Raw genomic sequence first — 27695 nt, 5'->3', positions numbered from 1 at the left:
ATATTTGGCAAGTTCGCCTTTTTTATCGCTGAAAGCCAACAAATATCAATCCCCGTGCTCGTGGATGAGAGGCTCGCGCGAGAGGCGGCGCATGCGCACTCACACTTTGTGCCATATTGGAATGAGGTCGTGAACGACTAGGCGGAAAAAGACACGGCATCTAAAACCGACTTGAAAAACTCCTCAGTGGTAAGAAACCGAATGCATTCCCAAATATTTATGTATTTTACCCTTTGTCCTAATCGGCCATGGCTTTAACGAGCGATTTTGCGTTGCCTGCATCTTTTTTCCCGTCTCCAAAAAAAAGGTGACTTGTGCTCGCTCGTATGAGTGCCTGGCTCTATTGCTTAAGCTATGACGTTTCAGTAACTTGTCTTGGTTACAGGCGTTTTTAGCATGTGCACGGAATCAGCCGCACTCACATCAACATAAAAAGCCTCCCGAATCAGTGCAGAGAAAATGTTTCGTGTCTAATAATGTTTAATTGCACGATATGTGTCTTTCGGAATGAAAGTTGCCTGAGCGGCGTGAATGTATTAAATGCTATTATCCAGTTATATGTAGCTAGCCGAATACACTGCGCTTGGCCAGCGAACTATCACTGGGCTATTTCTATGAATTACACTCCCTAAATTGAATCATTTTATATATCAGCTACCGGGTCCATTTATCGCTGTACCTTCTAAATGCGTTTATTTGGGCTTTGGTAGTAGGTACATAACGCTGATGCATTATATTTATTGTAGACAATTGTTGTTCTGTGCTGTTTTTTATAACATTAATGTTTAATAATAATAATAAAGTCGAATGGTTGCTTCCTTATACACTTTCAGAAATTGATGACAGTTTAATTATCTGGCCGGGTTACATAATAGAAGTTGTGTTTAGCCTAAGTCACCATCACTCTATTTGGGAAGAACTCAAGCTCTCAATTGGCTTCATTCTAACATTAAAATACAAGACAAATTTTTTTTAACTAGATTTTTTATTTTATTTTATTTTATAAACAACAGTGTTAATATATCCAATATAAACACCTAAATATAATTCCAATGAATCTCTTTTTGCAAAACAATTAATAATTCGCCCGAATGTCAATGAACACATTGAATAGTTCGAGGATCTGACTGTGGCTGTTGCACGTGACAGCGGTCACTGCGTCATTTCATCATCTTCTTTTTGTCTTTATTGCATTAAGTCAGTTATGTTCGCTTCCGTAATTCGCTTGTGTTTATGTGCGTTTAATGGAAGGAAGTTGTCTTTTGCATGAAGTGATGGAGCGGCAGAGTTTGGCAGGAATGTGCTGAGGGTTCATAGACACACCAGAAATAGATTTCCGCTGTCCTGGGGTCTCCTCATTCCCTCATGTGTAATGTTGTGACACCAGTTCAGACTACAGGGCTGAAAATCATTATCATGTGTGTATGTGTGCGTGCGTGTGTGTGTCTGTGTGTAGCCTATATATGTATCTGTGGTCCAGGTAATCCCCACTAAGATGGCAATATCTTAAATCTTTGTGGGAATTGAAATCAAATTTGATGTTATTTGAAAATGTACAAATGCAGAAAGTTTTCTGTGATGGGGAGATTTAGGGGTAGGGTTGTTGTAAGGGGAAAGAAGAGAAAATGTGTACAGTATAAGACAAGTGTCTATGAAAAGTCTCTGTAAAACATGAAAACACAACGTGTGTGTGTGTTTAATTCAAACGTGTTCCATATGTTTGTCATTCTGAATTAAATGTTTATAATGCAAAGAGGAAGGAATGGTTATGAATAGGTCATTTTAATTACCACAAAAATTAGCTGGATTGGTTGTAACAACAGCACTCTTTGTATTTTACATTATTTGACACTTTAGGGAATTGTAGGCATCTTTACACAGACAAGTTAAGGCTGCTCTGTGCCTGCTCAATTCAGTGTAAATATGCAATAAAAAGCCAGACTTTATTTTGCCTGCGCTGACCCACTTCACCCCGTAGTATCAAATCATACAGTTGTAATTGCTGTGCAAATGCATTTATGCCACATTTAACAGTATGCCTAAAAACACTTAGGAAGTGCATGTACTCCACCTTTGCAGTGTGAATATGGCCTAAACTACTTAATTTTGTTACAGACAAATATGTGAATATTATATATATCAAAGTTTGAGACGTATAGCACAAAAGCACATAGTTTATAAATGTTGAAACAGTGTTACACTCCTCAGTCTCACCTATATCATCTCAGTATCTTTCCCCTCCGATTCTGCTCTTAAAAATCACCATGGTAACTGTAGTTTCTGCCAAAATACCATAGTTACTACAATATCCTGTGCTCTCTTACTCTTACTTCTATAAAACCATAATAAGTGAAAATATAATGTACTTAAAATAGCAAATAAACAATATCACAATCTTTATTTTATTTTACTTTATTGTAGTAATGCTAATATTTGTAAAAGTTTTTATTTGAGCGGAAACTCGTTACCATGGTATTTTTTTCTAAGGGTAATTCCTTCACAATATGCTTTAAAGTTCAGTCGATCATCATACTGAGGGACAGCGACATGGCTTTTTAAACAGCCCTGGCTGCTCTTTTCAATCCCTATTGGAGACCAGCGTGACCCCTAGCACATTGTGTCCGTGGCCCGGGCTGTGCTTCAGGGCTCTGGGACGGTGCTGGAGTGGAGGGGGGTGGACTGAAAGAGTTGATCCCAGAAGAGCAGGAGGGTCGTGGCCCGCCAACGGCTGTCAGGGAGAATGTCTGACTCTTTAATAGAGACGTCAACCTTCACAAAGACAGCTTGACGGCTCTGAATGAAAAGACAGAGTTAATGCAACTGGTTAGCCGGTTTCTTTCTTTTCGCATATTTCAAGCAGCATGTTGAGTTTGAAACAACATTCAAAGTTGTTTCTGGCTGAATGTTTTTTTGGTCTCCCTTTTTCACTATATACAGGTATGTTGCTTGCATTATTAGAAACTTTACTGTGCTGTTTATGTGATATTTACAAATTTCACAAAGCTATATTGGGCATTGTGGTGCATTTTTGCGTCTCAAAAGTGATGCAGGGAGTCTGAGCGACATAAGTGCCTTTATCTTTAGAGCTACGCTCTGAGGATTCCTCCTCCCACTTACTTAAATGAACAGGGCTATGTGAAATGTGGCTTGTGCATGTCTCCTCATGTTTCTGTCATGTCATGCGCACACAGTTTCTCTCACACGCAAATACTTTTATTGAAACATGTTTGTATTAATTGTAATCCTAATATCATAATTTATCTCTTTGTTTCAATGTTTGTCTCCCCCCCATTATTTGTGTAGAAGCAGTTTGATTGTCCTCCAGGGGCTTCAGACATGAGCCTTGAGGCGCTGGAGTCTGGTAAGCTATTTATGATGTTCTTTGTGCTACGTTGCTAAATAATTAGCAGAAAAACAATGCTATAGTCCATCTTCTGAACTTGAAAAATACAGTGTTGAGAGCTTATGGCTGTATCACACATCTTTAGATTGCTTTGGCTTAGCATTTGTCTTTGACACAAAGTGGTGGATGTAAAGGTCACTGGAAAATTTGTGGGAGTTCCTGCCTATTATTACTATATATTATATAGAAGCATTACCTTTCACGCTCTGTTGATATGGTTGATGTGAGGTGATGAGGCTGTGTGTGGAAAGAGCTGAGCATCGGACATTCAATGTTTCAGAAGCAGACTCTGGTCAGGATGTTTCAGAGTTTAACTGGGATGACTACCTGGAGGAAACCGGAGCACTTTCTGTTCCTCATCATGCGTTCAAACACGTGAGTAAACTGGGCCAGCTTGTGTTTGTTCTACACCACTATTTTGAATTCTTGCAGTGAAAGCTGGAGTAGTCGATTCATAATACAGTTTTATGCATTTACACCCAATTTACATTGGATTCAGGGTAAACATTTTATCAATTAATGAATTCCCTGGGAATCAAACCCATGTCCTTGGCGTTACTGCAGGAGCAATGTGAGCTATCTGAATGATTCATGAACTGATGACTCTTTCGAGTTGTGTTTTTTAATTAAATGCTCAAAAAGAACCAGGTTTGAATCCACTACTGAATAATCTTTGAATCAGTTTAATTAGCTTATGGAAACCCTGCTTTTCAGTCACGTCTGATGGCAAAAACAGCCAGCACACAAGAAAACTGTCATACACCTTTTGAATTTTACTCTGCTTTATGACAATGGTCAAACGTCTGAAGTCAGCACTCAGATTAAAGGGTTGGTTTAAACCCAAAATGGAAATTAGCCCATGCTTTACTCACCCTGAAGTCATCCTATGTGTATATAACGTTCTTCTTTCAGACAAATAAAATCGGAGTTATATTAAAAATGTCCGGGCTCTTCTAAGCTTTATAATGGCAGTGAATGTTACGTAATTTTGAGAAGTCCATAAAAGTGCATCTGTCCATCATAAAACTGCTTCACACGGCTCCGGTGGGTAAAGGGATACTTCACCGCTTTTTCATATTAAAGTATGTTATTCCCTCAACTAAGATGAGTTGATACATACCTCTCTCGTCTCAGTGCGTGCTCTTAATCGCTCTGGCGCATGGTGACGTTCTGATAGCATTTAGCTTAGCCCACTAAGCCCAGTTTATTCCTTAGGTACCAAACAGAGATCAAGTTAGAAGCGACCAAACACCTCCACGTTTTCCATTTTTAAATACAGTTATACGAATAGTTGAACAATACAAAAAATCCACCATGTGAGGGATGATTTTTCAGGCGTAACTTTTCACTGCGCCGACTCGAAGTACTCTCAGAAGTGCTATTCTGCCATACATTATACTTCTCCTTATTAATCCGCTTAGATAAGCGCCATGTTTTATTTTGTGTCACCGTACTTGATCGTTCAACTATTCGTGTAACTGTATTTAAATGAAACGTGGAAAACGTGGAGGTGTTTGGTGGCTTCTAACTGGATCTCTGTTTGGTACCATAGTGAATGAACTGGGCTTAGTGGGCTAAGCTAAATGCTATCAGATCGTCACCACGCGTCAGAGATTACGTGCACGCACTGAGACGAGAGAGGTATGTATCAACTCATCTTAGTTGAGGGAATAGCATACTTTAATATGAAAAAGCAGTGAAGTATCCCTTTAGTGAGACCCGGTGAAGTTTATAAAGGCCTTCTGAAGCAAATTAATGCGTTTGTGTAAGAAAAACATCCATATTTACATTTTTATAAAGTAAATTATCTAGCTTCTGGCCGATCGCCTTCCGTATTCAATTTACGGAAAAAGCGTACTGCCTCTTGCAGTTCAAAATGCTTACGCTATGTCTGAAAAGCGTAACTGGTGTGCAGTCATCAAAAGTAGTGTAAGCATTTTGAACTGTGTGAAGCGCTAAGCTTTTTCCATAAGCTGAATACGGAAGGTGATTTAAAATTTTTGGGTGAACTAACCCTTTAACTTTTGGTACATTAGTGATATATTCCTACTCTCATGGGGAAACTATAAGACCAATAAGTGACCATTTACATCTTAAAGAATTTTTTTACTGGGTCAGAAATTAACCAGGGCATGGATGGAGCAATAATACCACTGCTAATGCCACCAAAATCTAATGGTAAAAAAGCCTCTGTAGTCCATTGCTCTGTTTTAAAATCTTTTATACTACACTGAATTTCATCATATTCTATAATACTATGGTTTAGCATGGATTTTGTGCCGCTGCAGAGGCCACTGAATGACCTATAGCTGTCAGATTACTTCTGTCACAGAGGCAGAAGTTGATGGCATCAATGTGATTATATGGATAAAATATGGTACAAAAAGTTATCTTAAAGGAAAAAAATGCCCTTGAAAATTAATCGCAGAGGGCAAATATTGCCCCTCACAATGAATTTATGCTTTATGATTTAAAGGTGAAGTGTGTCATTTTAATCCTTAAATAATTACAATTTAATCCTTAAATAATTACCAAAAATAAGTTGAAGTACTTATATTACTAAAACAAAAAATTTAATAAAAATAAATTAAAGCTAAATAGAAACAATAAAAATGATAAACGAACATACAATTACTAAAAATTAAAATATTAAAGTAAAATCTATGTCAAACTACTAATAAATAATTTAAATAATAGTTTATAAATAATACTAAAATAATACTGTACTAAAACAAAAATTAAAAAAAGCTATGGCAAACTACTAATAAATAATATTATAGTTTATAAATAATATTAAAGTTACTAAAACAAATAATTTAAATATAAATAAATTACAATTAAATAAATAGAAACATTAAAAACAGATTTTTTACAAAAGAATGTAACAAAATTATTAAAATATACAATTATTATGAAAATATAAAAGTTTAAGCTAATTCAAACTTTTTTATAAATAATACTTAAATAGTACTGTATGTATATTACTAAAACAAAAATTCAATACAAATAATTAAAGCTAAATAAAAAACATTAAAACAGTATGTAAAAATGTAAAAGCTTATTCAAACTACTAATAAATAATATAATAGTTTATAAATAATACTAAAATAACACTACTAATATTACTAAAACTAATGCAAATAAATGAAAGCTTAATAGAAACATAAAAAACCTGAAAATATGCAAGAAATAACATCCTGGCCCTCCTTTGCAGGTGGACCAGGGCCTGGAGACGGGTCTGACTCCAGGTATGAAGCTGGAGGTGTGTGTCCGTACTGAATCAGAAACCGCGTACTGGGTGGCAACAATAATCACCACCTGTGGACAGCTGCTGTTACTGCGATATGAGGGTTACCAGGATGACCGGCGCGCCGACTTTTGGTGCGACATCATGACTGCCGACCTGCACCCGATTGGTTGGAGCAAGCAGCAGGGTCGACCGATGAGACCTCCTGAGGGTGAGAATGGCGACTGAGATATTTCACTATGCTTTCTAATTTATGATGATTAGAGCTTAATTGTTTAATTTAGTCATTTACTCACTCACTCAGGAGAACACTGTGGTTCTATAGGTTAAGAGGATTTAAATTTAGGCTCTGCAGAGGTTATGCTCTCATTTCTGAAAAGCTTTGTATGCATCATCCAGATTTGCATATTTCTTTATGTACTTCAAGTGCTGTGCCTGTGTGGCTTGCAGCATAGTGCTAATTCCTGTAGGTGGTTGCTCACAGTCGATTTGTGGGCATATTCAGGAAATGGGGGAGGGGTGTTTGTGTTGGGGCTTTTATTTAGCTTACAGCTTGCTGATGGGCACAGCCTTTACTCCTCTGAAATTATTAAAGGACCCTTTTTAATACTTAAATCTTCTTTTATTAATAAAATCCTGGAATAGAGTGCAGTATGTACAGGCTCGGGGGAGTCCAGATGGTTGCTGGCATTTTGCTTCTGGCTGCCTGCGCCTTACTTGACAGCTGCACTTATGGCCCAAAATACCATGTCAATGGTGAAGCCATCATAAGTGCAAAATGGCATAAATCTGTCAGCAGAATAGTCTGTCAGAAGATCTGCAACTGTATGTCTCTCAAATGTGCCCCTTAATTTGTGCTCAGGTGTCCGTGAGAAGCACCAGGAATGGGAAGCGTTGCTGGAGAAAGCTCTGGCTGAATCCTGCAGTGTACCTGCTAGTCTGCTGGAAGGGGTAAGAGATATACCGTGCATGTATAGAAAGTTATTTGTTATTACAAAATAAACTGATAGGGTGATATTAAAATGAAAACTACTCCACTCCAAGTCCACTAATGCCATTTTTAATACAATCAGTATCTCACTGTTTTGAGTTGCGGTGGTATGAATAAAGAGAGACTGCAGAGTGGTGTGAGAGACATGACTAGACAATGGTTAAATGTACAGTTTAACAGTCATTATGCAAAATTATTTGACTGCTTAATGCTGCAGTTGACCAATCAGTATCAAGTATTTAAACTCTGGACATATATTTTATTTACTCTACCTGTCAAAAGGTAGGTACTGTCTGGGGTCAGTAAAACTTTTTTTTTTTTTTTTAAAGAAAATAATTTTATTCAGCAGACACATTTAATTTATCAAAAGTAAAGACTTATATTTCTGTAGATTTTGATTTTCAAATAAATGTTTGTTTATGTTATTTTTTTGCATCACAAACATATTAAACTGCATTAAACTGATGGTTGTTACCTCTTACTTTATCTGTATATCTGTGCTTTTTTTCCTTGTTTGTGTGCGTTTGTAGGCCCAGCGTGGCTGTAATCCTATAGATCTGTTAAGTCCAGGTCTAAACGTTGAGCTAGTGGACCGTCAAGATGCTGGGGTGGTCTGGTCTGCAGTTATTGAGGAGAATGTAGGGGGCCGCTTGAGGCTTCGATATGCCGGCACAGACGGACTCCCTGACACCCAATCCATCACATGGGTCTTCTACCTGGACCCCCTGCTTCATCTACCGGGCTGGGCACAGGAGCACAGCTGTACTCTCAGACCACCTGCAGGTGAGGGTCTCATCATTTCTAAATATCTTTGTTATAAATATTGGAAATACCCATCAAATGAAAAGCCCTTTGTAATTTAACTTAATACAGTTCAAATCTTTGTAGTTCCGTATACTACAGAATATACCGTTCTGAAAATAGGATGTATTACACAGTGTATGATTTTGTTACTTGCATGGCCATTTTTTATATATGTTTTTTGTGTTTGGAACTATACTACATCCAAGCACTAGCTAGCTTTTGAAAAATGTAAGTGGTCAGTGCAGCTAAAACCATGGAAACAGAAGCAGAAGCTGATGATAAATGTAGATCTTGAGGGTTGTCGTTGCTGCATGTTCTGTAGCTAGATGATTCCAAACAGAGAAGGTGAATGAATAGACCAACAGGACTCACAGTTGAATCTTTCAGACCTATTAATATGCAAATCAATTAGATTGCTCCATGTTGAGGTCATGGACAAAAAGGTAGATGGCTTGAATTGTACTTTTACCCTGGGAAACCCACATATTACAGTTTAGCTAATCAATAGTAGAGATTGGTGGATGGGGGAAGGTTTTACAGGGGTTTAGATCAGAGTCCACTTGCTTTTAAAAGATAAACATATGATGAGGTCAGCTGAGAGCTGATTGTTTATTTGTGTATGTTTGTTTTTAGCTCTGCTGTCCCTGCGCACTGAAGCTGAATGGGAGGAGGTGAAGAAGACTGTCTTCTCTCAGGCGCAGGACTCCAGCATCAGCGAGGAGTTTTACAGGGTCAGTAAATACTGATTAACTACCACATGTTTGCTAAAACTTGACTCTGACCTTAAGTTTGCTTGTTTGACCCTGTTGGTGTGATCCATAAACTGGAGAGTTAATAGAGAGCCACTGTGACCTTTGTGCCCTTGAGCTAAGCACTTAACAGTGCGTGCACCTTGTGTCCCCTGCTCGGACACAAAAATCTGTCTCACGGGACGTTGTGCACGGGCATCAATGGACTGTGCTGATGACGGAAATTACGTCACACAAAGCAGATCGCGAGTGATTTGAGCTTTCAAAAACTAAAGGTCCACTAGGTTGTGTGCATGCACCAAACATGCGCACATTCAATAGAATATGTGGCATGTTTAATTGTGCGCAAGACAGAATCCGGAAAATGAAGTATACCCATGCACCTTTTGACGTCCTTGCGTTTGCCATTCCATTGCCTTTTGTCTTTAAATACCAAAACACATTTTTTGTGAATGACCCTTTAAAGGGATAGTTCACCCCAAAATTAAAATTCTGTCATCATTTACTCACCCTCAAGTTGTTCCAAACCATATGAGTTTATTTCTACTCCTGAACACATAAGGATATATTCTGAGATGGGTAACCAAACAGTTGATGGTCCCCATTGACTACCATAGTTTCGTTTAGCACACAATCATTAAACTGGTGGGAAATTTCCTTACCGTCACATACAACATTTGACAACATATAACATACAACATTTGCCAAAATGTTTAGTATAGCTTAAAAAGAGCACATTATGTTCAATGTCCGACTATCATTTCAAATGAATCATAATTAATATTAGCCAATTTTCAGCTCTTTCTCATTTTGATCCTGAACACAGAAGAAGATGGTAACTACTGGATGCTACTTGCTGAATTAAGCGTGCAACATTAAAAAGTCATGTAACAACGATATAGTGTAATACTACTTAGGTGTTGTGTCCGTATTCTGTTTAACATGCTATTAAAAAAAAAAAAGATGTCTTTAATGTTCCTCCAAGTTTTCTGACATTTGAAAATTATTACAAAAAAGGAAATCCTTAAAGAAACTGAAAATGAGGACTTAAAAATTACTGGAAATATATATTAATCATGCCTTCCCATTTTAATTGTAAGTAATAATTTGCTTTGATATATTTCTGTATTTTTTTTTCTTTGTAAGTATTTTTTTTTGTATGCTTGCTTGGATTTACTATGGCTGTGTTAAACAATGATAATGCTTGTTTGTTGTTTGAAGAGGATAAATAAAGGTTAAAAACAATCTAAATGGTGGTGGCAGTATACAGTATGTACTTTATAGTTTTGACTTAGTATGCTAATATTTCATTCCAAACAGCCAACATATCAAGGTATATTACAACAACAATATAGATGAAAGGAATTCAGAAACGGCTAGAAAAAGCTTTTTCCATTTTTTTTGCCACTAATGTTTCTAGCCTTATTTTTTATTTCTAAATGATTCAGTCATATTGATGGAATATACACTTGTTTCTGTATTCAGGAGAGATCAGCCATTACTCCGCACTGCTTTACTGAGGGGATGAAGCTGGAAGCTGTGGACCCGGCAACTCCTTTCACCATAAGCCCTGCCACTGTGGTCAAGGTATCGTAATGTAACTCTAAAATAGCTGCTGTAGTTTGGGCCTCTTACCCTAAAGCTTTGCTGAATAGCAATTATATTGCTAATAATTGCTAATAATTAAAGCTCTGTAACACACATATTCAGTGTTGATTTTGAAAAAGTCAGAAAAAATCAGAAATTACTTCTCCTTTTCAGTTAGTATTCTGTCAAAAACAACTTTTGCCTCTTATTTCTCATGTTGGTTAAAAAACAGAAGGGTCAAGAGTAAATCACTAATTTAAAAAAAATTCTGCTGGAAGCAAAATAATTTATTTTGAATAATATTTTTAGGACTAAATGTAAAAATGCGTAGAAACACTAACCTGTGCACATATATAGGTGTGTCAAGTCACCTTTATGTATTTAGTGTTTTTCTTTCAGTGATCATGTCTGTTGTAAAAAAGTTTTTATTTTAATTTGGTTAATTTAACTATACAGCTTCTCTAGAGAAAACAGTAACATCATCATCCAGCTCAGTTCAGTTCTCATACAATGGTTGAGATCAAAAATAGTGTCAATAGTGAAGTATCATCAATGCAGGCAGATCAAAAATTGTGTGTGTGTGTGTGTGTGTGTGTCTGTCTGTCTGTCTTTGTGTGATAGAGATATTATTTTCTGTGTAATTTTTTTTTTATGTTAACAGGTGTTCATAAATATGAGTGTATTCCAGAACAGGATGAACAGAAACAAACATTTGTAGACCTGTGCCCTTATTCTTAGCTTCATTTTTGTGTGTGTATATTAATTTCACTTTTTGTTTATTTGTGTGAGACAGGTATTTAATGATCAGTTCTTTCTGGTGCGGATGGATGATATTAGAGATGAGGCGCAAAAAGAGGGAGGCGGACACGCTTTCCTTTGTCACAGGGACAGTCCAGGAATCTTTCCCACGCAGTGGAGCCTAAAGAACGGAGTCAAGCTCAGCCCTCCTCCAGGTCTGGAGATATAACTTCCCTTTAATCATCATACAATATACATTAAAGAAAGTGAGCTAACACAAACAACCAACGATATATTGATAAGAAGGACCTAATGGGAAGGCAGTCTTTCCTTTCATTTCTTGGCATGCAGTCCTACAAGTACTAAAATGTCTGGTTTGTTGAGATGGCGACTGGATATGCCACCCATAATTTTGCTCATCTTGCTATCCATGAAACATTGGTTCCCTGTGAATAAGACCACATGATTGAGCAGTGTTTTTATTGTAGGATGCTCCATGTTGTGAAAAACAGCCTCATTCCTTGGCAGTTATACTTCCTAGCAGAGCATTCATTTGACCTAATGGCTGGTGTGGGATGGCTGGCCATGTCTTTATGGATCGCTCCCCATTTCAAAAGCTGGAAACAGCTGAGGCTTTTGAACTTTGTCAAATATAATCCCATCTGGATGAGAAATTCATAAATTCACCAGTTTGTTTGGATGCAGGGAGTTTATTCTTAACACCAAGCTACTTGAATATATCCATGGTTTTGGTCTTGGAGACACTATTTGACCTCTTTAGACCTTTGTTGCTTTGAGCGCTGCCATATCAAAGTGTTCATTGTTCTCTTCTACGGCTCACATGCTACTAATTGCCAATCAACATATTGATTAGTTCATCATTTCAATTGCCATTGGGGTTCTCTTTGCGATTTACTTCAAAGTTAAACTCTTATTTCTTCTAGCGTTTCGGTTATTTTGTAATCTATATGTATATTAGGGAGACAGACAGTCATGCAGTTGACAGTTTATCAGGTGCACTTGTTGACCTTTGTGTGTGTTTGTGTGTGTAGGGTTCCAAGGTCAGGACTTTGACTGGGCGGACTATCTAAAGCAGTGTGAGGCTGAGGCAGCCCCACAGCAATGCTTTGCTCCAGTGAGTTTCTTCTTCTGCTTATTTTCAACATGGGTCAATGGCTTGATGATGACCTTTTTTCCCCAGACCTATTCATTTATTTAAAAATAACATAAATGCAATTTAGACATACAATGACGTCAATGCCTCTCTTTAAAGTTTAACATGTTTTATTTTTAATTAAAACTCAGTTTAATATTTTTGGGGTATAGCATAAACTGTACTCATGCAGTAATGAAGGGGGGGGGGGGGGGGGGGGCGCTTAAAGTATGATATTTTGAAAAGAGGATTTTGGACATAATTGTTTGGACATAATTTGTCAATTAAAAAAAGACTTAAATATATCTGATAAAAATATCAAATGATCAGATTTTGATTGATTATATATAAAAAATTATATCTAGATAGATAGATAGATAGATAGATAGATAGATAGATAGATAGATAGATAGATAGATAGATAGATAGATAGATAGATAGATAGATAGATAGATAGATAGATATGCTCACCAAAGCTGTATTTATTTGATTATACAGATATATTATTACAATAACAGGGGTGTGGCTTAATATTTGTGGAAAATATATTTGTGGACACTGTGATATACCTTTTCTAGATTCTTTGATGAAGAGAAAGTTCAGAATTTATTTGAAATATAAATATTTTGTAACATTATAAGGGCTTTGCTGTCAATACACCTTGCATAATCTCTTGCAAGACTTGATTGCAAATCGCAGTTATTGATAACATTTTGTTGCTGATGTGACTTTCTGACATTGAACTGCTTTTCAATTTCCTTGTAGGACCCATCTGATCAGTGCATTAAAGAGTCCATGATGCTGGAGGCCGTCAACCCGCTCTGCGCTGAAAACATTCACGTAGCAACTGTTACCAAAGTCAAAGGTCAACACATGTGGATTCGTTTGGAAGGTACGAGGTCAACATTCTTCTTTCTGTAGCACGGTAGCTCTAAATGACCAAAAATAATTATGCAATGTCTCCTTGAACTGGCTTCAGAGGAAACTAACAAAGCAGAGTCCCTGATTAAAAATAGAAAAACCAGTAACAGACTAATTTAAGACCAGGCTTAACCCTTTATAGACATCACAGAAGGTCAGTAGGCATGAGGATTAGTCAGTAGGCATGTGTCCTGGTACTCAAGGAGGTTAGCCATAACAGACTGCTTGTTTGTCTCATTTATCTTTCCCTCCCACTCTTCGCTCAGGTCTGAAGCAAGCCATCCCAGAGATCATAGTTCACACTGACTCCATGGATATTTTCCCAGTGAGCTGGTGTGAAACAAATGGCTATCCTCTTCATCACCCTTGCAAGCCCAGAGGTCAGTGTTACAATGGAAACGCTCAAATTCAGAGAATGTTCATGACGCCAAAGTGCTGTGCAAATAAATTGAACCATAATATTTATGTTTGATATTGGTCTGGTAAGATATTAAAATTTATGTTTTGTGTGATTTTGCAGTAGAGAAACAGAAAAAGGTTGCGGTAGTTCAGCCAGAAAAACAGTAAGTAAGACACAAAAGTGTTGAAATTAAATTCAGGTAGTTTTGATTATGGAAAAACACTGATTTATCTCTTTCACCACAGCCGGGTACCATCCAAAGCCTCCTCACCTGATACTACCAAACAACTGATTAACAGCAATCAGGCTGAAATGGGTGAGTCCTAGATATACACATCTGAACACTTGTCAGACATTTACATAGTCGTAAAAGCTCAATGCTCTCTAACACGGTACTATTTTGATCTTGTTTGTGTGCCACCAGCAGGCCAGGCGAATGGGAAGTACTGCTGTCCTAAAATCTATTTTAACCATCGCTGCTTCTCAGGGCCCTACCTCAATAAGGGTCGTATCGCTGAGCTGCCCCAGTGTGTGGGACCTGGGAACTGTGTCCTGGTACTAAAAGAGGTTAGCCATAAAAAACTGCTTGCTCTCAAACGTTTTTAAATGTGTTTGTCTTTCTGGAAAGAAGATGGGGAGATATCCAAATGAGTAAATATTATTAATAGTATTTTAGGTTTTAGAACTTCCCATCCTGCTAAACTCGAATGGAAAACTAGATGAATATCCACAAGAGGCTGTCTCAAATTTTTAGGCATGAGACAAAGCTACATTTCTAAAACACCCCTAGCTGTGGTAAAATAACTCTAACCCACATCCTCGAGTGAATTATTGGTTTTATAAAATGGCAGCAACCGTATGATAAAGTATTAATATCAAATGTTATGTTTATTTTAAGTGAATTAACTTTCTTTTAAACAAGTGTACAAAAAATCTCTCAATTTTAGAGAAATTTTAACAGGTTGATAGCACTAATTTATTTGCATGTACCATCTGTAATATGTAAAATAAATAAATTATCTTGCTAGTAATGCATTTCATTAGTTGAACTGTAGCAGTTAATCACATTAATAGAGAATGTGCCGCCACAGGTATGTTTTTATCTCCATTTTGTCAGCTTTGAACACCTCAGTATTTGGAGTCAGAACTATTTGATTTAGCTGTTTTTTATAATGACCTCTTGACCTATGGATTGTGCAGGTGCTGACACTGCTGATAAATTCAGCCTACAAGCCCAGTCGAGTGCTGAGAGAGCTGCAGCTTGACCAGGAGGGCCGCTGGCAGGGTCACGGAGAGACACTAAAAGCCAAGTGAGTACAATGTGCCTTGGGCCCAAGTACACTTTCTTCATTTCTTCATTGTGCACAGCTTTCAAAGTATACTCAACCGCTGATAAGTGCGGATGGATGCATTCAACACGTTCAGCTTTTTTATACTTTATACCAGACATTAGAGGGCAGCTCTGAGCCATATAATGTATAGGACATTTGCTGAGGATAGAAGAACAAAAGTGGATGCGGATGGTCTTATTATTGGGAGATACGGGGGTCTGTTAGCCTAGAAATCTAGACGCACCCTAGCGGCAGCAAATCTGTCGCGAGTGTTGTCTAGCAACTCTCAATACCCTTCTGAGCTGTAAACGCCAAACTCTTGTCGGGCCAATCACATCGTGTATAGAGTCGGTGGGTGGGGCCATAATGACGACGGCCGAGTTGCGTTTGCGTGCTTCTAGTAAGAAGCTGGCGAACAGCGGTCTTTCGAATCAGCTTTGACCGCGACTCTGGAAGACTTGGAGTTAAGCTTTTCTCTTAGAAAAGAACAAAGAACGGCACTGAAGTCATTCTTAAAAAGGGAAGATGTGTTCGGAGTTTTGCCGACTGGATACAGTGAATGTTTAATCTGTCAACGAGCCCCGCTTCACGTTGCTTTGGTTGGTTGTAGCGCTATCCAAGGTTATTTTCGTAAACGAAAACTGAAACTAAGACTAAAACTATTGGTCAAAAAACATTTTCGTAAACTGAAATAAAATTTAAAAATCTGAATAAATAAAAAACTAAAACTAAACGAAACTAACTACTCTTACTAAAAAACTAACTGAAATAAAATAATAATTAGCAAAAATAAATATTCGTTTTCGTTATTAATAAGCTCTCTTTAATGTGGTGGAAAATCTGACTGTGGCGGTTGAGGGAGTGTCTATTGCGCAACTGCGCGTGAAGTGATCTGAGGAGGAGATTTAACCGCTGTCCTGTGACGGACGCGTGCAGACAGTCAACACATCGCTAGTCTTAAACGGCAGTTCACAAAGAATCAATGCGTCCGTGGCAGTGAAATGGGAAATAACACAAGGTGAGATGCACGTTGAACTTCTTTTAAGCTCACTGTTTTAGAATGCCGTTTCTTACGTGACGAGAGATGCAGGCGCAAAAGTCAGCAACTATATTAGCAAATAACGTTACTAGCCTACTGTGCGTTTGAGATTTCATGTTTGCATAATATTGACAGGCTCAAAGGTGTTATCATAATCATTTACTACTAATAATATTATTATCTGTCTGGAGACATTTCCCCACAAAGTAGGGAATACCAGGACACACACACACACAGGTTTGTTTCACTATATAAGTGAGGACATTGTATGGACTTCCATTGATTTTATATCAGGTTAATGATATTTTATATCCCCTAACCCAACCCCTATCCCTAAGCCTACCCATCACAAGAACGTGCAAAACAATAGATTTAAATAAAAACATGTTTTGGCCGATTTATAAGCCTTTTTAACTAGTGAGGACCAGTCAAATGTCCTTATTAGTCAGTTATCATAATATTTTACTAGATAAGTGAGGACATTGGTCCCCTTTACAATTATAGCACAACAAACACACACGCACACACACGTCTGGTGCGCTATTTTTGTGGGGACTTGCCATATAGACGTAATGGTTTTTATACCATACAAACCATATATTCTATCCCCCTACCCTGCCCCTGAACCTACCCATCACAGGAAACTTTCTACATTTTTACATTTTCAATAGAACTCATTATGTATGATTTATAAGCTTTTGTACCCATGGGGACCTCAATTTAGGTCCCCACGGTGACACGAGTCCCCATGAGTCTGTGTGCATTCAGGTTGAAGTCCTCACCAGGCTAGAAAAACATGTACACGTACACACACACACACACACACACACACACACACACACACACACACACACACACACACACACACACACACACACACACACACACACACAGCAAAACTGCTAGCCTACATTGTACTACTGAAGAAATTAAAATAAGCTTTTAATTGTTTAACAATATTTCATCTGCTATGATTGAGTTTGTCAGGAATTTATAATTTTTACTTTTATATTTTACGTTGCATCTATTTTGTTCTTTAAGATAGATCCTCTGAGTATTAGCCTATGTCAAAAATATCAAATATAATTTTTTAATATCAAAATATAATTTCTTTCATTTTTAATCTCCAGATCGTTGTTTGTATAGGTCATAGTTTGACTCAAGCTTTTTTGCTCAAAGGTGAAGACCCAACTTTATGCATGTTTTGTAAGACCGTCCTGGGTTTAAACAATAATGCTTGTTTATCAAGTTATTTCACTTAAGGATGTTTAGTAAGATTAAACTCTAATCTGTTAATTAAACTTTGCTGAAATTAAAAACCTTGATTTGGTCTTTACACTTCATTATGGTAACTCTGCTAAACTATAATTACTAAAACTGAAACTAAATAAATAAAAACTAAATAGAAATGTATTTGCAAAAAAACTAAACTAAAACTAGCAAAACCATTTGTAAAACTAACTAAAACTAAACTGAAATTTGTAGCAAAATTGAAAACGATAATAAAATAAAAACTAATTTAAAAAAGCGAAACTATAATAACCTTGGCGCTATCCTATCGCGTGCAGAGGGAGTTTGAAAGACAACCGTTTATCCCGCCCCTCGGATTGAGCTGTCAATGGTGAGTTTCCAGACCAAACATCTTGATGTGGGTCTGGCTTGTTAGGCTAGGGGTCTGTAGCTCTACCATTGGAAAAAGCGTATAGCTAACTTGATCATGTGTGCGTTGATAACCAATCACATTACAGCCTTGATGTCATTGAATTTCATTCAGTTGTGCGACAGTCAATTACTGTTTGCGGGGTGTCCAATCCTGCTCCTGCAGGGCCATTGTCCTGCAGAGTTTAGCTCCAACCTCAATTGAACACACCTGAACCAACTTATCAAGGTCTTACAGTTTTTCACAATTATTAAAGCCCAGGATACACTGCACGATTTTAGCAATCCTATAAGATCATTAAAAATGACACTATGCAACATGGATCTATTAAACTTGGGTTCGACATGTATTTAGACTGCACGATGAGGACACCTATCGACTCGTAGGCTGCGATGCAAGTTTCTATAAAAGAATAAAAAGTCCTCAACAAATCGGTGAACAAAAAGGCCATAGTGAATCCCACTTTGGCAGTTGTAGTTTCTCTCTGTTATGAAAGAGAGTACACGGCGAAAGAGGAAGAGAAAGGTTTTAGTGCAATGTCACGTTGATTTCATGTCGCATTTTTATTGGCTGGTCTGTAGACATAGGTAGTTGCGGCAAACACACTGTGCGGTGATCACAATGAATTTCTAACACTGTCAGAAAATGATCGTAGGCTATCTTTGGTCTCAAGAGAGTGACAACAGCAGTCTTTGAACCTCACTGTATGACATAGGACCACCGGGAGCCACGATCATAGAAATCGTCACGATTGTTTCACGATGGCAGTCTTTCATCTGGGACAGCCGAAAATTGTGCAGTGTATCCCGGGCTTAAGACACTAAATGGCTTTCTCTGAACCAAAGTATCTCTTTCTACAGTTAGACACCATTATGCACTCACTCACTAAAATACATTTCGCACTGTGATGCACTGGTGTTGGAAAAAATATGTAGACAAGCAAAAATTAAAACCAACTACAACACAGTTGTCATCGAACAATGGAAAAGTTAATATTGCTGGTTACTGCTTTTTTATATTCAGTAATATTCTTCAAAATGAGATACTATTACAGTTTTTTAATACTCAGAACACAAAAATACCATGTATCAAATATATTTTATTTTTATATAATAAATATATTTTTTATATATTTTTCCAAAAAAAAAATTGGATACAGTGTACAACCCTACCAACACAAAGTTGCACATACAGTGGTTTGCTAATTGTAAAACTGTGTGATTGGTAAATAAGGTGTTTGCCCATGTGATGAGCCAGTGTGCATATTTGAAAACAAGAGATTTTCTGCATTAAAATTGTGCCAAATGCAGATAATTGTGTGTAGTGTTTTAAAAAAGTGTTTTAGAACTGCAGTTTGAGTGTAAAGCAGGAATTGTTCTTGTAGTTTAGAAGAATTGGTTCAGGGCAGTGGGTTGGTGCATGAGTTACATGTTGGACATTGTGTCTCAAGTACCAGTATTTGTGCTTAAACAATTGAGAAAATTGTAACCCATTACTGCCATGGATATTCTGTATCAACCAAAGTATCTCTGGAAAAACTCTGCACTTGCAAAGCACTTTCAAGCACTACCAGCTGGTCGTTTTCAGAAAATCACCAGGCATTATTTAGCTGGCTAAAAATTCTTTGGTGGACGCATGACAATTGAATATTGATTGCTAGACATATGGCCAATTAGTGTCTCAAGCATTTAAGCAATATACTGGAGCCAAACCTAAGAAGGAAGTCCAGAAGATTCCACAGCGTTCCTGGACACGTCATTTGCATAGTTGTAACTCATGGACGGGAATTATGCAAATTGTGAACCTATTCACAATTCATTAATATACACACGTTTATTTTCGTAAAGGTCCATTTTATGGACAAATTACTCCGAATGTGCTTGTATATTGACAAAAGTTTCATGAATGAGGCCCAATGACTCAAAATTGTTCACACTAGTTTCTAATGATGTGATAATGATGAAGGGAAAAACTTTTACAGAGGTACCTGATCAAAGAAGTTATTCGAACAAATTATCAAAGTTATGCTTTTTATCAATGTATATAATAATGTTTAATGTAACGATTAGCTTAATTCTATAACACAAATAGAGTGCTCTAGGTTTCCTGAACAGTCTGTGCTTCACAGGTACAAAGGAAAGAGCTACAGAGCGACAGTAGAGATCGTTCGCACTGCAGACCAGGTGGCTGATTTCTGTCGGAAAACCTGCATTAAGCTGGAGTGTTGTCCCAACCTGTTCGGTCCACGAATGGTCCTGGAGCGCTGCTCGGAAAATTGCTCTGTGCTCACCAAAACCAAATACAGTGAGCATCACTTCCTACCATTTTCTCTACTGTGTTTATATCAGTATTTTATTCTGGTATATTTGGCTTGCTGGATAATACAGTACATTTATTACCATAATGTGTATTTAGTACCTTTTTGTAATTCTTATTATTTTCAATAATTCTCTTTTTTTTTGCTGTATTACAGTAAAATGATTTTGTAATTATATATTTTTTATTAATTTAAAATCACATAAATTAAAGCATATATTATCACAAATTTGATCTATAAACACTACAATTTAAATTTGTACACCATTACGAGTGTGTTTTTGTTTAGTTTTTTGCTTAATTTTCATGATATGCTTCATTTGTATTTATATAAAATATAATTTATTTTTCTTGATTGTGGGTTGAATTTTGACCTGGATTTTTTTTTTGTTGACAAATTGAAATTACATTATAGTATAAATTGCTCGCTGTTTAAGTTGCTTTGTGAATCTAACAATGCCTGTTTTATAGCATATTACTATGGGAAGAAGAAGAGCAGGCGTGTGGGCCGACCTCCCGGCGGACACTCCAACTTAGAGGGAGGTGTGAAGAGAAGAGGCAGGAGGAGGAAGAGGAGGAAACAGCTCTTCGTCCACAAAAAGAGACGTTCTTCTGCTTCAGTAGACAACACCCCAGCAGGTTCCCCTCAGGTACACAAGCTACACTGGTCAAAAGTCTGAAACCATTGTTGAAAATACTTCTATTTTGCATTTTTAATTGAATACAAATGAGGCTTTAATGAGTTAATTTCTAAACATTATTCACCATAGAAATATTTAAGAATTGATTTATATGCTCAACATCAGAGATTTGATTAGTGACCTATAAATAGTCCATAGATAATTTTACATCATAATGTTTTAATTTTAGATCTCTTTATTTTCAATGTAATATGTTCAGACAGAGTTCCTGCTCAATAAGAACCATCTTCCTCTATCTGTTTTAATGTGGTCATTAGAATGTGAAATGCACAATGTTGAAACATTTGCTCAGAGTAAATGTCATTTTCATTAAGATTTAACAAATGAGCAGAAATAAGTGAGCATCTTTGTTATTAATATTAAATATATGTGAGCTAAACCAGGAGGAGCATCAAACTTTGTGGAGTATTTCTGCAATGTGTACTAATGTCACTGCCTGGCCACACAGGGAAGTGGTGATGAGGAAGATCTGGATGAGGATGACTCTCTGAGTGAAGATACCGGCTCTGAGCTGCAAGACGAGCTGATGGATGACTCCGAATACTCCGAGAAGAAGTCACAGCCCCCGACTCCCTCCCCCTCCCCTCCAGAAACCCCCCGTCCCACACGCAGACGCCGCAAAGCTCGCTCGCCTTCCTGCTCGGATGATGAGAACAGACCTCCTTCACCTAAGGTCTATACCTATGGCAGTCTATAACTATTGGACATTAATTTAATCATTAATATTAATTTACAGCAGTGATTATCAACCAGGGTTCCGGGGCCCACATTGGTGCCTCAGCACACTTACAAGGGAAAGATGGCTTAAAATTATTACTTAGTCAAACTATATACAGTGTATCTAGAAATTATTCACAGCGCTTCAATTTTTACAGCATTATTCCAAAATGGATTAAATTCAACATAATGAAGACAAAGTGAAGCGCTTTGAATACTTTCCGGATGCACTGTATGCTTAAAAAAGATGTATATATTATTTCTTTATTTGTATAAATTGTATTATTTATTTATGGACCAGAATTCCCACAGTACTGTAGAACACTGAGGGGAATTGTGTGTGTTCCAGAACTGGAAAAATCATGGAAATTAATACATTTTAAAAAATAATTGATAATGAATATAATATAGAAAGGTTAAATAAAAAGGAAAGTTGTATTTGTACTCTAGAGAAGTTGTATAATTAATATAATTTATTTAATGTCAAGCTCTAAAATATTTTATTGGGCATAAATTATGAGCAAACAATATTTTAATCACAAATGACTAGAAATATCATATAAATATAAAATATAAATTCATTGGTTATAAAAAAGTGTAAAGTCTGAAGATCATTCAGTAATTGAAATTATTTATAAATATTTGACTTCATTATTTGAATGAAATACCATTATTTTAAATGTAATTTATTTTATTTATAAAAATATATAATTATTTCAATCAATTTAAATTAATACTCAAAATAAGTGGAATTTGTCGATAAAGCGGATCAGAAATATCATAAGGGCCCTTCAAATATCATCTTTGAAAATGAGGAGCTTTGACAATTGTGGCCATGTTATGCTAATTTGCTTCATCGTTTTATTTCAGTGAAATAGTGGCCATGATTTACTTAAAACGAGAGAATTTATTGGTGCAATGTGGCCACAAATGAATAATTTGTGGGAATTCTTACTTTATGGGCAGGATTTTTTTTCACATCATGTGCAGAACTTTGTAGGTTTGAATAATTGGAAATCATGCACCCAAAGACAATATTGTCTCAGTCAGCCCTAGTTCAGTACTCAGGGCACTGATCAGGGAGTCAGCCCATTGACTGATTGAGACGTACCCCCTGACAACGAGGAGCTTCATAGTCAGAAAGGTGGAAAATTGCTGGTTTAGTATTTATTTATTTATTTGTTTTTAAAAATTACATTTAGGAAGTGTTGTATTAGGTACTGTATTTGTATATCTGACAACTCTATGCAGTACTGACTGATTTGCTTTGTCTCTTCTGAAGAGTCCACGTACAGAAGTTCCTCCGAAGCTGTGTTTGGACAGCAGTCCACTGGAATGGAGTGTCACGGATGTTGTTCGTTTCATCAGGACCACTGATTGTGCTCCACTGGCACGCATCTTCATGGATCAAGTAAATGAACACACAGATAAGATAAATCGCTGTTTATACCGACAGGGTTGCCAATTTTTAAGTTCAGTTTGGACTAGTGTTGTCACGATATCAAAATTATGACTTCGATATGATACCAGACTAAAATACCTTAAATACTGATACTAAATCGATACCACGGTCAACAAAAAATGCACATAACAAACAATATGACAAAAACAGTGCTTTATTTTTACTTTATTTTTGCTACTTTAGGTCTATTTAACAGTAGCAAGTCAAGAAAGAAATTAAATAATCAAATATAAATCTGCTTAGTCTTCACTCTATAATTTAACTATACACTGATTCTTAATAAATATGTTTTAATTATTTAGCCAAGCATGTGGTGGTTTTCTATTTTTCATTGTGGTTTGATTTAACATTAATTACACAGAATATTAGGTTTGGCTTAAGACCTCAGCTGTACACGTTCACTAAAGACATATTCGACTGTGTTTACCTGGATACTTGCCAGGCCAGACCGTGCATTTTTACATATGTTTGACCATTCAAACCCAAATAATAATCCGCTAAAGAACTGAATGGCGATCGCATGTTGTCTGCTTTAGGTCAGAGGCTGGCAGCGCGAGCACGTCCCACGCCGTGCTTTATTTTTGGTGGTGGGGGGATCTATTTCTATCTTGATTTAGTATCAATTCATATGTAGTATATAGCCTTCTGTACATAATAAGGAAAAATTAGTTTGTCTTTTTAGCACTATTTTAGCACTATTTTAAACGTTTCTTGGGTCAAATTATGTGCGCTCGCATTCATTAATATTCACTTGTGTGTGCTTATATAAGTATCGTTATTCACTAAAAATATTAGGATACAAGTTAATAATGTTTTAAAAATTCACATTTAAAGAAATCTAGTGTTTGATCATATGTAAATATTTATTAAAATACAAGACTGCAATACTTTTGAGCAACTAGATTAGATACCTGTATATTTATTAAAGAGCCATAAGGCACGTATGGGTAATGGCATTACAAATTAACAGTATTATTCTTTTAGCCATAAAGTGACTATAATTTGCCTCTTTGAATTGGAATTCTCTATTTTACCCTTAGTTACTACACAAATTGTAATATAAATAATACAAATATTAAAGGAAAAATATTTTAAGTGGTCATTAATTTACAATAATTATTGCACAAATAGTATTTAGTACCAACAAATCTCTTCAAAATATTCAATAAATATTATTAACTAAAATATAGAACACTTATTTAATTGAAAAATAGTTATGGTGTATGGTCACATTTGACCATCAATGAGTAGTGTGACCAATTTGTAAGGAATACCTGAGAGCTAAATACAAGAATAACATTAATGTTAACAATGTTGCATCTCTATCACTCTTCATAATAAAACTATCCTGTAAATATGGCTGACTCAATAATCAGTGCACACTATGCTGTAATGTTTACCAAAACTTGCTGCAAACATCTGTATTGTGAAACTGTTGTGTTTCCGCTTAAGCCATTTAAATGCATTGACACAGCGCTAGAAGTATTGAAAGCTATAGTTTTGTTTAATATCAAAAGCAGGTTTGGCAGTTTGGCTTGAGATTAAGTTTGGCAAAGTGCATTTTTACAGCGTGATAAATAAAAGCAGCACGCCACATGCTCATTGTCTCCAAATTATGACCAGAAATGGATAAATATATAGTCTGCTGAATAAAACAAATAAAGAACCAATGTAGGTGTATGGTTATTATACACAAACAGCGGGAAAGCAGTGTTTGCACATCAAAAATCAATTCCAATTTGAAGCTTGTGACACACATGCGCACTTTAACCCGATCACTTTGTTTAGCTTTCATGTAAACACTACGTTCAGATTCATCAATCGGAATGATTTCAGTCTGATTGAAACAAAGGTTGTGCATGTAAACATAGCCATTGTTTTCTGGGAAAAAGCAAGATTATGGATGACAGTTTGTACGAACTACGAAGCCCCCACACATGACATACAAAAATAATTTTTAATTTCATGGTCATGAGTTAATAATTTGTTTTAGATCATTTGTGACCATTTTAGACTAATTTTTCCCTCATTTTAATTCAGTGAGATAGTGGTCATCTACCTAAAACGAGAGAATGAATTGTTGTGGTATTTCTTAATTTATGGCCAGGATATCTTTTTATGCAGATGTTAAACAGATATTTATTTTAGGTGTAAATACATTGCAATGATCAAACTACATCTTTTGCCTCACATGCTTATTAGTCCTCATTTAGGATCCCTTTAGTGTATATTATTCAACTCGTTTTCATTTACCTTCTAGGAAATTGACGGTCAGGCACTGCTTCTGTTGAACCTTCCCACTGTACAGGAGTGTATGGACCTGAAGCTCGGCCCTGCCATCAAGCTGTGCCATCACATCGAGCGGGTCAAGCTGGCATTTTACCAACAGTTTGCCAGCTGCTGAGGGTGACCATCTGTAGAGAAGAGTAGGGCATTTGACATTTTAGGTGACTTTCCTAATGTTTGTGATCTTCCTTTTGCTCTATAGAACCTTTAAAATCACTTAGCGCTTTAGACGCCTCCTGTACCATTAGTTCTTCAGCAGACGCAGTCGAGATTAACTACTGGAGGGGCGTTTTTTTTTAACAGGGTCAATCTGGTACTTTGGGTTCAGCCATGGTTAAACCTGGGTTGGAGGAACTGTGTCTGCAACAATAAGCAAAGCTCTTCACTTGTTTCTGAAACCTTTATTAACTGTAGAGCGGATGACAATGCAATTACCTTAAGCACAAAAGTTTTTTGCCCATGTACTGTAAGTGGTATGCAAACTTGTACATACAGGAGTGTGAATGTAAATACTGTAAATAACCAGATGTTAATTTTAGTGGGACTGCTTTAATGTTCCCATTTCAGTTTGGTTTTCTATAACAGCTTGGGAATTACACTGTAATACAACAGTGCAAAAGATAAGGCATGATGTATGCCGGATGCTGCCATTTTAGTTTCTGTAAATACTAATAAGCATTTGCTCATCCTAATGATGCATTATTAAATAAAAGTGCAGAGTAATAAAAAGTAATGAGGTGTTGGTTGAGACATAAGCACACAAATATATTTCAGGTTACGTCTCTGACTGTGATAGGGAAAATATGAATTGTGGCAAATCCAGGGTCTATCAACAACACCAAATTGAAGAGTCTTGTACTCTTACAAACGTGTCTGCTTGTAAAATTAATATTTTTAATATCAAGTAGAATACAGGATCTGTGTTTAAATGCATATATTGCATTCAATTATTTCAGGGGGCTCTATGTTTTAATGGTCCAAATAACTGGTTTGGTCTTGCTTTGCAAAGCTCTACCCCAATACAACCAGATAGAATCATTTGATTTATTATCTATGGATTGTATTTGAATTGGTAATGAGATATGCAACCGTCTCCCTTTTCTTGATTTAACAGTCCATTTCCCTTATTTAAGTATTTGTGCTGGAAAAAGAAAGATGAATTTGAAACCTCGTCTAGCCACATTCTGTTTGGTTCATTTCCTGTTTTTCATCCGTTTAATTAAATGCTGTTGAATTAATATTGCTTTACTTTTGATTATATGTTGGTGGAAAATGTTATTTAAAGAAAATAAAAATGAACAAAATCTTGGCTTTGGTTTCTTTTTTTTTGGGGGGGGGGGGGGGGGTGTACAGAAAGTGCATGTAATCTTAAGAAAACTAAATGTATTTAAGTTTATGTATATTTTCATAATTTATAGAACATTTACATTTAAGGAAATGTTGCATTATAATTATATGGTCCCTTGTATGTATACTACTGATAAATGTTTGGGGTGGGCAGGATTTTTTAGTTCTTTTGAAAGAAGTCTCTTATGCTCACCAAGGCAGCATTTATTTAATTAAAAAAAACAGTAATGTTGTAAAAAAATATTACAATTTAAAGTTACTGTATAATGCAAATTCTTCCTGCAATGACAGCTGAATGTTCAGCATCATCACTTCAGTCTTTAGTGTCACATGGTCCTTCAGAAATCATTCTAAAATGCTGATTTGCTGCTCAAGAAACATTTCTTACTATTGTCAATGTTGAAAACAGTTGTGCTGCATATTTATTTTTGTGTAAACTGATACATTTATCAGTATTCTTTGATGAATAAAAAGTTTAAAAGAAGAGCAAATTTGAAATAGAAAAATATTTTGTAACGTAAATGTCTTAACTTTTTAATCAATTTAATGATAAATAAAAGTGTCAATGTATTAATGGTAGTGTATTTATATATTATACAAGAGAATTAACTTAAAATATTTATTTTTATTTTCCCTTTATTTAACCAGGTGAAATCCCATTGAGATATTTAAATCTCTTTTGCAAGGGAGCTCTAAATAAATAGCTTAAAGAATGATGCACTTATTATATTAATGTAACAATGATAGACCCCTCAACTCTGAGACCACACACACACACAAATACGGATCAATAAACAAATTTGTTAACCTTTAGTTCAGAATAAATTGTATTAAATTAATTAA

The 27695-nt window shown here is 36.2% G+C and overlaps 1 protein-coding gene across 2 annotated transcripts; it reads left to right on the top strand.

The window, feature by feature from the left end:
* The first annotated feature begins 17 nt into the window (after positions 1-17).
* sfmbt1 (Scm like with four mbt domains 1) lies at positions 18-26814 on the top strand. Of its 2 annotated transcripts, none has more exons than XM_067431323.1 (21): positions 18-189; positions 3304-3361; positions 3684-3778; positions 6618-6861; positions 7513-7601; positions 8172-8424; positions 9079-9176; positions 10680-10781; positions 11575-11734; positions 12572-12654; positions 13438-13564; positions 13860-13973; positions 14114-14156; positions 14239-14309; positions 14421-14560; positions 15194-15303; positions 20152-20327; positions 20811-20989; positions 21489-21713; positions 23040-23168; positions 25480-26814. In XM_067431323.1, exons 2-21 carry the CDS (start codon positions 3337-3339, stop codon positions 25621-25623), a joined length of 2607 nt encoding a protein of 868 aa, XP_067287424.1. In that variant the 5' UTR covers positions 18-189; positions 3304-3336; the 3' UTR covers positions 25624-26814. The 2 variants fall into 2 exon arrangements, with proteins under 2 accessions (XP_067287424.1, XP_067287423.1); XM_067431322.1 differs by having other exon boundaries at positions 19-189; positions 14418-14560.
* Positions 26815-27695: the final 881 nt, after the last annotated feature.

The sequence above is a fragment of the Pseudorasbora parva genome, chromosome 22 (genome assembly GCF_024679245.1).
Source record: "Pseudorasbora parva isolate DD20220531a chromosome 22, ASM2467924v1, whole genome shotgun sequence".
Classification (NCBI taxonomy): domain Eukaryota; kingdom Metazoa; phylum Chordata; class Actinopteri; order Cypriniformes; family Gobionidae; genus Pseudorasbora; species Pseudorasbora parva.
This window is presented reverse-complemented; position numbering and strand designations above follow the sequence as displayed.